This window comes from Trichechus manatus, unplaced genomic scaffold (assembly GCF_000243295.1).
Source record: "Trichechus manatus latirostris isolate Lorelei unplaced genomic scaffold, TriManLat1.0 scaffold00087, whole genome shotgun sequence".
NCBI classification, from domain to species: Eukaryota; Metazoa; Chordata; class Mammalia; order Sirenia; family Trichechidae; genus Trichechus; species Trichechus manatus.
Window position 1 is genome coordinate 10,162,082 of NW_004444023.1, and position 11,737 is coordinate 10,173,818.

Here is an 11,737-nt window from a genome sequence, read left to right on the forward strand (position 1 = left end):
TGAATTAAATTAGAAATAAATGACAAGGCGATATCTGGAAAGTCATCAAATATTTAGAAATTAATGAACTCACATCTAAATAACCAATGAGTCAAAGAAAGAAAAACGACAAAGAAAATTATAAAATATCTTGTACTGAATAAAAATGAAAACACACCATATCAAAGATGTGTGATACAGATAAAACTGTGTTACAAGGAACAATTTGTGGCTTCAAACGTTTATGTTAGAAAAGAAAATATGTCTAAATAATATCTAAGATTCTACTTTAGGAAGTAAAAAATTAATAAAATTAATCCCAAAGGAAGTAGAAGAAAGGAAATAAAATGACACAAAGAAAAAATAATGGATAAATAGATAAAACCAATAAAAAGTATGTTTATTAGAAGAAGCGGTAAAATTGATAAACATTGCTCTCTCAGCATCATTTCGTGGGTAAAGTCACATTGAGAATTGTTTGACACTATCTGGTAAAGGAGAACATCAACTTGTCCCAAGAACGAATAATTCCATTCCTATGAATAAGTGTCTGAAGAGCCCTGCGTGTGTATATATATTTATATACAGGATTAAGTAAAAGAATGATTATAGAGGCATTGTTCATAAAATTGAAAACATGGAAACAGCACTATGCTGATAGTAAGCAGAATAGATAAGTACACGTTGATACATTCATGCCATGAAGTATTATATTGCAATTCAAAAGAATTAGAGATATAAATATTGATACTGATGTATTATAGTAATATAAACTTGAAACCAAAAAGTTTATAATTTTTAAACATTTAAAACAACTATATATATGGATGTATATGTGTTTACATATGATATGTAAATATATTGTTATATTTAGAAAAATTATGTTTATAAATAGATAATAAATGTGATAAAACTATATCTACAATGCATACTGGAAAATTTTATACTAATTTCAGGATGGTGGGGGTGACAGGATGAGGGTAGAATATGTAGGTTATTTGGGTTTCAAGTTGGTTTCAAGATGGGAGGTATTCAGTTTTGAATTTTTTTTTTTTAATTCTTATTTGGCTATTGTATAAGTAATTTCCTATACTATTATGTTCTACAAAATTTAAATTTTCTACAATTGTGAGAGAATGAAATAACTTTGAGTTTGAACTCTGGATCATTGGATTAATTCAGATAAAACTACAAGATCCAGAATTTACGTGTATTCTTCTTTGCTAATAAAGTAGAAGTCTGATTCTAAAGAACTGCATAATCTGTCTACAGAAAAATTTTTTAAATTTTAATGGACTCTTGGTCAATACTAGAAATGCCAGTTAGGATTGGGAAAATCACTTTGATTTAGATGCTATGATTGTTATTATAATATTAACAGCAATATTATATTAAATAAGTTGCCTATTACACATAAAGAAGATTTCAAAGCTCAGATCAAATCAACAGAACACATCAAAGGCCTTTAATGTGAGTATAGAATTTGATCATTGTGTGTATGAGAGCTTGGGTTGGACATGCGGTTCAAGTCTGCCGTTAGTATAAAAAGTGAAGCCGTAGCTCTAAAAATTTTCCAGGAAGTTGATTCTTTCCTTGGTCAGGCCATCACCCCCAGCATTATGTAAAGTTAGAAGAGACTGCATTCTGTGCCTTCCCTTGTGTGGTCAATTTGCAAACTGAATGAGCTGGGGCTCTCTAAAGACATCCTGTGCTTTTGTCAGTTTTGCTGGGTTGGGGCCTCCTGTACAGCACAGGCAGCACCATGTCCCCCACATTCATTGGCCTGGTGTGTCTTGGTAAGTCCTAGAAGGGAATGAAAGGGAGGGAACGTTATGGTGGGAAATACTGACCTGAAGGCTTAGTGTCCCCACAGGAAAGAGCTCCGCTCGCATCGAGGTGGGGTGGACGTTGAGAGTAAAGTTTACCTTCAACCAAGCACGTCCCTCACTTGGACCAGATGGGGCTGTAGTGGGAGGCCAGGTTTTGTGTGGAAATGGATCAACCGTCATGGTTCTTTCTTTCCAGGATTCTTTATGGACAAGAGGATCTGGGCAGAAGTGGGTGAGTCCTTCCCCAAAAATTTAGGTTGCCTTCCAACTCCAAATAAAAGGATTTTCCCATAGCAGGAGGTCAGACAGCATAGGAGATTTAGCCGATGGGTTGACTATGGGAAGCCTTATGAGTGGATCACTTGTGAACGAGAAAGTCAGAGCTCTGGGAACGCCAGGCTTCAGTTATGCTCAGGAAACCTTCCAGCACTCTTCTCCTTGGATGAGCTAATATCTATGGACATCTGGAAGACACTGTGAAGCTCAGAGACTAGGACTGTAAAGAGAAGGGAAGAACCAGTGCTAGGAAAAACAAACCTGTCATGTTCTCCACCTTTCCATGACAGTAAGAGCTGCAGAATGTCGCTGCTATCCTCCTATCAGAAGAGGTGGGAGAGCCATATGTAATGGACCTCTGAAATTGCAGATTATTCTGATCCAGCTTCAGTTGTTTAATGGGTTTCATCTGTTAGCTGATGTTATTTCATCCACATAGATTTTACTCTTCTATTCCATGTGTGAAGCCCTGGTGGTGCAGTGGTTAAGAGCCACAGCTGCTAACGAAAAGGTCGGCAGTTCAAATTCACCTGCGACTCCCTGGAAACCCTATGGGGCAGTTCTACTCTGTCCTATAGGGTCTCTGTGAGTTGGAATTGACTTGACGGCAATAGGTTTGGTTTGATTTTGGTTATTACACGTGCTCATTGTGTTGTTCTATAGACCTAATTTTGTCTTATCAACATCTAGTAAGAGTTCATTATTCAGTACTTGCTCAAAATCCCCCATCAACATTTTTGTTGCAGGAACATGTGTCATACCTATTTGGTGTTGGGAAGTCTTCATGGTAGTTCTGGGCATCCCAGGTTTGAGAAAGAATCTTTAGACAATCAGAAAGAAGGAGGAGCCTCTGAGCACAGTGACGGGAGGACAAACTCCACATTTTCCTAAGGCTGTGACTTCTTCTCACCCAGGTGATCACAAGAAGCCCACCCTGACTGCCTCGCCAAGTCATGTGGTTCCTCAAGGACAACATGTGAAACTTCGGTGTCAGTCTCATTTTAGGTTTACCCTGTTGAGGGTGTACAAGGAACATGGGCCCCTCGTCTCTAAGTTCCAGAATACACGGTCTGGGAAAAATTTCATCATAGGCCCTGTGACCCCAGCACATGCTGGAATCTACAGATGTCATGATTTTTATCATAACTTCTCTACACGGTCAGCACCCAGTGACCCTCTGGAGATCGTGGTTACAGGTAAGATCTCCTGTCCATGGTAACTTTTTAGTGTCCTGATCCCATTAATCTCAGACTTTTCCAGCGGGAGTGACAATTGGGATTCAATCAGAACAATAGAAACAACTGTAGATATTTTAGGTAAACAGGGATTTAATACAGGGAATTGAGTATGGTGGTATACAGAAGAACGACCTCCCAAAGGTATACACGTCCTAATTCCTGGAACCTATGAATATGTGTAAATGTGGAAATAGGGAAATGAGGTTGAAGATGATATTAAGACCGATAATTAGCTGACCTTGAGATAGGGAGATTATCCTGGATTATTCTAATGGAGCCAGTGTAATCACAGCGTCCTTGTAAGTGAAAGAGGGAAGCAGGAAAGTGAGTGTCAACACAATGCACAATGAGAAAGATCGAACTCATAGCCAACAACACTATAACTCATGCCTGAAAGAAGCTTGTCTAACACGTGTATTTTTTCCATAAGGCACATCACAGCCTTCTTGTGCTTAGGAACACTAGACAGCACTTCAGCACTAAGCTTGGCAGCCATTTTAAACAGCAAAATTACCACAGAAAGGACACTTGTGTACAGTATGAGAGCTGAAACAAAAAGGTAGTGCCTCATGACAACCGGTCTCTATTCACCTGGAGCAATAGAGGACGAAGGAGAGTCAGGAACTGGAGGCAGATATAGAATGTGTTGCTAATTGCCTCCATGAACAGCCACCTCCTTTGCCAAGAGACCAGAAGAACTGGATGGTGCTCAGCTACCAATATTGAACATTTTGATCAAAGATTTTATAGAAGAATCTTTGATCAAAGTGGGGGGGTGATGCAGAACAGAATTTCAAACTCTTCTGAGCTTCAGACTTTATGGAGCCATGAGGGCTGGATGAACCCCTGAAACTATTACCCTGAGAGACTCTTTAAAACTTAAACCAAAAATATCCCCTGAAGTCTTAAAACCAAACAATAGTTTAGCTAAACTAGTAAAGAATATATGCCTTGAGCATTATACTCTTTTAAGAACTATCTATATGGGATCAGAGTGACAACAGCAACTTAAAAGATTAGAAGGAAACTTAGGGGGCAGTGAGTTTATGTTAATGGGGGAAGAATAACTCAAAGAAGGAAGGTGAGAAGAGTTGCACAACTCCAAGAACGTAATCAATGTCGATGAATTGTTCATGTAGAAATGGTTGAATTAGTGTATGTTTTGCTATGTATATTCTCAACAACAGCAACAAAATAAATTTTTTTAAAAGTAGGCAGAGTCTCCCTTGTTTGACATCAGCTTAGATGTGTATGACATGTGACTCAAATTTTTTGCTACTCTGTGCATGTCTGCAAAGGACCACTAAAGCACCCCAAGTATTGATTTGGGTGTTACACATAAATTTTAGTGAGTACATGAGTTCACAGATTCAAAATACACAAATAATGAGGGTCAGCTGTACATAAAGGATGGGAGACAGAGAGGAACATACACAGAGACACAGAGGAAGGAGAAATATGGGCACTGGAGAGTGGTCCTCATTATTTCAGGTCCCGTGGAGTAGACTGAGGAAGGGTTACTCTTTTTAAATTCACAACCTCTTTGCTCTTAGGTGTGTACAGAAAACCCTCTCTCTTGGCCCAGCCAGATCCCCTGGTGAAATTGGGAGAGAATGCAACCCTGCAGTGCTGCTCAAAGATCATGTTTGACACCTACATACTATACAAAGGGGAGGAAACCAAGGATCCCTTGCGCCTTACTGGGAGACTCCATGGTGGCGGCTCCCAGGCTGACTTCTCCTTGGGTTCTATGACACTTGCCCATGTGGGGACTTATAGATGCTACGGTTCTCTCAGTCACTCCCCCTATGAGTGGTCGGTCCCCAGTGACCCCCTGAAGCTTGTGATCACAGGTAAGATTTCCCAGACCTGTTCCCCTCTCCTACGCTCTATGGCATACAGATTGACTCTTCTAAGGGTTGGAAGTCCCAGGTGATGGTGAGAGAGATGAGAACGGGGTTTTTATTGAGAGAGAAAGACCTGGTGAGAGATAAAGGTACCAACAGAGTCAAAGAAAGAGGAGAAACAAATACAGCTAATTTGTTATGGCATAAAGTACACACACAGGAGCAGAAACAGGGGGAATCAGAAATGGAGATAAAGAGAAAGATGAGACGATACAAACAGAGAGGCCTACATATGGAGAGAGTACCCTTTCCCTCTCACTCTGTCTAGAGACCAGGAGTGATTTAGAAATTTGGTTTCCCATTTTCACTCTACACTCTTTCCTCTACCAGGAGAACCCAAAGACAAGTCACATATCTGACTTGAGATGCAGGGTCAGTTGGACTACCCCAGGCTGACCTCCACCCATGGGAGACCTACAGATACTGTGTTTTCTGATAAATCTTCCTTCTACATGGTTGAGCCATAATGACCCAGGATATTGGTCCTAAGTGAAGGAGCCTAACACCAGTCCCTGTGGTCTGTGTGTGTTCTGTGGGTCCCCAGACTGGCTCCTCGGGTCCATGTACTAAGGTAACCCTAGGTGTTACAGGATTATTAAGGCCAGAAGTCCACGTGGAGACCCAATGAGAGAGAAAGTAAATCATTGAAAATCAGGGACATGGAAACACACATACACAGAATAAACTGAGGGTGGTTAGAAAGAGAGGAGGAGGAGGAGGAGGAGGAAGAGAAAAGAGATTCATTCCATCCAGCAACAGGCAGAGACAGAGAGACAGAAATCCATGGAGAGAGAGAGATTCAGACACACAGAAAATGAAAGAAAATGGTGGAGAGAAAAGGGGATAGAGACGATGAGAGAAAGATGTGGGAGAGCAAATAACAGCCCTTAATAGCAGAGACCTGGATGGGTGACACTAATACACACACACACAAAAAAAAAAAAAAAAGATGGAGATTTGGGGGGCAGGAGGCATGACCTCAGAAGAGAACTAGAGAGACAGAGAACCAGAGAAAGACATGGAAACAGAAAGAAAGATACGGATGAGACAGAAAGTAAGAGACTCAGAATGAGAGAAAAAGAAAGACATACCAAATGAGCTGATGCAAGGAGAGATGAAGCCAGTGCAAAAATCCAGAGAGAAAAGAAATTGAGGAGGGGCATGGGGGCAGAGACCAAGAGAGGGGGAAACAGAGGGAACTAGAGACAGAAGGAGAAATATTGGAGGCAGAAGGAGACAGATGAGAGAGAGGGAGATCATGAGAAAGAGAGCCTTTCTGACTAAAGTGCCTCTTTTTCTTGCAGGTCTACACAAGAAACCATCTCTCTTTGCGCAGCTGGGCTCTCTGGTGAAGTCAGGCGAGAACGTGACCTTGCGCTGCCACTCAGAGAGCTCATTTGACACCTACCATCTATCCAGAAAGGAGGACACCCATGAGTACTGGCTCCATGGAGTGCAAAGCCACAATGGTGCATTCCAGGCTGACTTCCTTCTGGGTCCTGTGACCCCAGCCCATGGTGGGATCTATAGATGCTACGGGTCTTTTAACCGCTCTCCCTATGCATGGTCAGACCCAAGTGATCCACTGCACCTTTTGGTCACAGGTGAGGAAGTCTTATATCTGCCCCATGTCTTGTGACTCAGACTAAATTTTAAGGATGTATCTGTGGATAGCCCTAGATCGTGATGAGGGAGGCCAAGGATGCTGGAGAGAAATAAGCATAGATAAATACAGAGAGGAAAAGATGCTGAGTATGAGAAGATGTCAGGCATAGGGTGGTAGATACGAAGGCTATAAATCCCTCCTCCATCTCTTCTTTGAGGTCTGCTTTGGGGTTGTGTGTATCAAGGTGGGTGACAAAATGGGTCAGTGAAGATCCAGGAGGAGGAGAAGCTGGGCTCACTTTGGGGAGATCAGAATTAGCATCAGCCTCTCACCCACTACCAATTCCCCAGAAGTCCCTCCTGACCTCTCACCCACAGAGAATGATTTCCCAGAAGGCAAGTACAGATACAACTCATCCAATTTTGGAGAGACACCCCGCCACCCCCGCCTCTTGAGTGCAGGTACCTTTCATCACCAGCGTCTCCTCTTCATTTTCTACACTTAAAGTCTCAGGGAGAGAGTTGTCTCTCTGGGGATTTGGGGAAGGGTATCCCGGTACTCCCAGGAGTCTTGAGTTAGATGGACAAAGTGAGTATTGGCCATGAACTAACCTCAAAGGAACAATGGCCAGATTTCCTTGGGGAAAAGACAGACCGCCTCATCTCCTCACCTTCCTCTTGTCCTGTTTCCTAGAAAACTCTACAAGTAGTTCCCCAACACCTACAAAACCAAGCAATCAAGCCGGTGAGTAAAGGAGACCTTTTGTCTGTGCTTGTGGAAGCCTGGGAAGACAGAAGCCTTGGGTTCAAGTGTTGGCTCTGCTACTTCCCAGCTCTGCTACTTCCATCTCTGGTCCTCAGATTCTACAATAACAAAAGGGGCTGTGGCCAGCATGGGGCTCATTGAGATTTTTAATCCCTGATTTTCTGTGACTGAGTTCCGCTCCAAAAGAGGAGGGTGGAATTAAACCTGACCCCCTTTCCCAGGAGCAATGCAATGCTTATTCTGCCCTGTTTCTGACTGAAGAAAAGAGTCGTCGGGGGTTGGGAGAAGAAAAGGAAGGGAGGACCAGGGTGGGGGTTCTCACAGAAGTTCCATTTGCCAGGAAACATGTTCTTGTCCTTCAGGATTCATCCTTGGTGTACTCAATAGAATGATTGCCTTGTAATAAGATAGAACTGAGTTCATCTGAGTACATGACTCCTTCATTAATTTATTCACTCAAGCACTGTTACATGTGCTCACTACGCAATAATATATTCATTTGCTCTTGCTGCTATAACAAATTATCACAAATTTGTTGCTGTTGTTATGTTGGTAGTTGTCGTCGAGTCAATTCCAACTCAGAGCAGAACGAAACGCTGCCCAGCCCAGTGCTGTCCTCACAATCATTGCTATGTTTGAGCCCATTGTTGCAGCCACTGTGTCAATCCATTTCGTTAAGGGTCTTCCCCTTTCTTAATGACCTTCTACTTTACCAAGCATGATATCCTCCTCCAAGGACTGATCCCTCCTGATAACACATCCAAAGAATGTGAGACCAAGTCTCACTATCCTCGCTTCTAAGAAGCATTCTGCCTGTATGTCTTCCAAGACAGAGTTGATTGTTCTTCGGGCAGTCCGTGGTATATTCAACATTCTTCACCAACACCATAATTCAAGGGCATCAATTCTTCTTTGGTCTTTCTTACTTATTGTCCAGCTTTCACATGCATATGAGGCAGTTGAAAATATCATGGCTTAGGTCAGGCGCACCTTAGACCTCAAAGTGATATCTTTACTTTTTAACACTTTAAAGAGGTCTTTTGCAGTAGATTTACCCAATGCAATATGTCATTTGATTTCTTGGCTGTGGCTTCCATGGGTGTTGATTGTGGATCCAAGTAAGATGAAATCCTTGACAATTTCAATCTTTCTCTGTCTATCACAATCTTGCTTATTGGTCCAGTTGTGAGGATTTTTGTTTTCTGTATGTTGAGATGTAATCCATATGGAAGGCTGTAGTCTTGATCTTCATCAGTAAGTGCTTCAAGTCCCCTTTGCTTTCAGCAAGCAAGGTTGCATCATCTGCATATCACAGGTTGTTAATGAGTCTTCCTCTAATCCTGATGCCAAATTCTTCTTCATACAGTCCAGCTTCTCAGATTATTTGCTCAGCCTACAGACTAAATAATTATGGTGAAAGGATACAACCCTGACACACGACTTTTCTGTTGTTAAACCAACCACAAACTTAGTGGCTTAAAACAACTCAGTATTATTACTGTTATTATTATCTTACAGTAAAACAATGTCCAAATGTATCTCACTGGGCTAAAATCAAAATGTTGGCAGGGCTGTGTTCTTTCTGGAGACTCTAGGGGAGGATCCATTTTCTTCCCATTTCTAGCTTCTAGGGGCAACTCGCATCTAGGTACCCCCACCTAGGGGTAGCTCATTGCCCCTTTTCATCCATCTTCAAAACCAATAATAGCTAATCAAGTCTTTCTTACATTGCATCAGTCTGACTCTACATCCATAATCGCATCTCTTTCTCTGACTTTCTTCTGTCTCCTTCTTTCTCTTTTGAGGACATTTGTGATTACACTGGGCCCACAATAATCCAGGATAATCTCCCTATTTTAACGTCAACTGAATAGCACGTTTAATTCTACTTGCAATCTAAACTCCCTCTTGCCATGTAATACAACCTATTCAGAGGTTCCAGGGATTAGGACATAGACATCTTTTGGGGGGTATTCTTCTGCCTACCATAAATAGTAAACAGGATGAACAGTAAAAGATGGGGGAGTAAATTGCCTTTTTCATGCAGTTCTCCATTAGAGCACCAACATAATAGACGCCCCATGAGACCAAAGAAAGGTAGCACATTGCATTCTGCTGCTCTGGGTTTACACTTCTTGTAACAGCTTCCTAGGTCCGCTGTAACAAAGTACCACAAAGTGAGCAGCTGATAAGAACAAAAGTGTTATTGTTTCACATTCCTGGAAGCTTGAAGTCCAAATTCAGAGTGTTGGCAGGGCCATGTTCTCTCCAAAGTCTGTAGGGGAAGATCCTTTCTTGTCTCTCCCAGGTCCTGGCAGCCCAGGCGTTTCTTGGCTTGCAGCTGTAGCATAACTCCATCATCACATGACTGTTAGTCGTCTGTCTATATCTATCTGTGTCTCTTCTCTTCTGTTATAAGAATACCACTCATATTGGATTGGACTCCACCCCACTCCAGTATTACTCATGTTAACTTAACTGATAACATATTCAAAGACCTTATTTCCAAACAAGGTCATGTTCAGGGATACCAGGGGTTAGGCTTCCACATAACTTTTGAAGTGGCATAATTCAATCCGTAAAACTTCTCATCACCATTTCCTGGCTATATGACGTAAGACAACTAGCTTTAATTATTTGGGACTTAATTTCACTTTTTTCCTCTTCATGGAAAATTTAATTTGCTCAATTCAGGAGTGTTGTGGAAGTAAAGATATTGTGTGTCATTATCGGGTACACAGTAGGGAATCAATAAATGGCAGTTGCTATGATTTGCTTATTATTGGATTCACATCTTCCTCTAGGTAACCTCAGACACCTGGACATTCTGATTGGTCTCTCAGTGGTCTTCCTCCTCCCTGCCATCTTCATTTTCTTCCTTATTCATTGCTGGTCCCCCGCCAAAAAGAGTAAGTCTTAAGAAGAAGAGGCCAATGTCATCTTAGCAGAGCAGGGAGCTGTAATGGGGTGCAGAGGTGTGGGTTCTTGTTTGCAGGTTGATATCCGGCTCAATGCAGGAACCACAGAGATAGAACTTTCTAGAGAGAGCACCAGTGCCACGACCCCTTCCCTCAGCTCACAGACCATTGCCTAATTCTCCACCATATCCTTTTCACATCCAGTGCAGCCACAGATATCTAGGAGAAGAAGTCATGTAGGGAAGAAAGTTGGAGAATCAATAGGATAGAAAGTCGGCGCTATTAATGGGGTGGACTTTTGAATTTAGAGAGAGAGAATTTCTCGCTCTGCTTTTGGAAGCTGAATAATCTCAGGTACCCACTGCATTTCTCTGAGTGTTGTTATCTCTATCCATGAAATCAGGATCCAGAAGTTCCCTCTCAGATATTTTGATAACTTCTGTCCCCTACAGTTGCCACTATACTGAACAGAGAGCCTGAGGTGGACCGAGTGGTGAATACGGAGGTAGGTCTTCCTCAGTCCACCCTCTTCAATGCAGTTTTATTCCCTCCTAGTTTCCATAAATGTATGCACACCCTACTCACCATTTACCTCTTTCCAGGACCATGAAGCAGAAGACCCACAAGAGGTAACATACTCAGAGTTGAGTCATTGGATTCCCCAACAGAAAATAATCACTCCCACTTCAGAGGATTCTGAGGACCCCTCAACTGATTCCATTGTGTACGTGGAACTCTCTCTACGCTAAGCCCAGATCAAGGCATGACTCCTAGCCCCTGAGCACACATAAAAAGATATGGAGGGGTTCTCCCACGGACACCATCCCTCCTTCTCATATCCAGCCTATCATCTCTGAGGTAACAACACCCGAAGTCCGGAGACCTATAGGATCATCTCTAAAACCTCAGAGCCCCTTAGAAAACCCTCAGCTAGTCTAGGATGCTATTATGATTATCCAGCCACCTTAGTATTGGTAACAAAATCACCCAAGCATTCTAGAAGTTCAACCATAATTGGCCCACTTTCTCTGATATTCCACTGATGTGATTCTAGAAATCATGACATATTTACGCAGTGGATTAATTCCTCAAATAAGTTTTTATAGAGACACACTATGTTCTATAAGCCTTTGAAGCAAATGTTAGTGAAGAACATCTGTATTCTTGTGGACCTCAGTCTAGTGGGCAATACCAACAGGCAAAGCTATTAAGTATTATC

The 11,737-nt window shown here is 42.0% G+C and overlaps 1 protein-coding gene across 1 annotated transcript; it reads left to right on the forward strand.

Annotated features, from left to right (window-relative positions):
* Positions 1-1,741: 1,741 nt before the first annotated feature.
* LOC101359741 (killer cell immunoglobulin-like receptor 3DL3) lies at positions 1,742-11,382 on the forward strand. Its single transcript, XM_023736233.1, has 9 exons — positions 1,742-1,775; positions 2,005-2,040; positions 2,999-3,280; positions 4,876-5,175; positions 6,534-6,833; positions 7,529-7,579; positions 10,405-10,509; positions 10,971-11,023; positions 11,121-11,382. The coding sequence occupies exons 1-9, from the start codon at positions 1,742-1,744 to the stop codon at positions 11,265-11,267; spliced, it is 1,308 nt and encodes a 435-aa protein (XP_023592001.1). The 3' UTR covers positions 11,268-11,382.
* Positions 11,383-11,737: the final 355 nt, after the last annotated feature.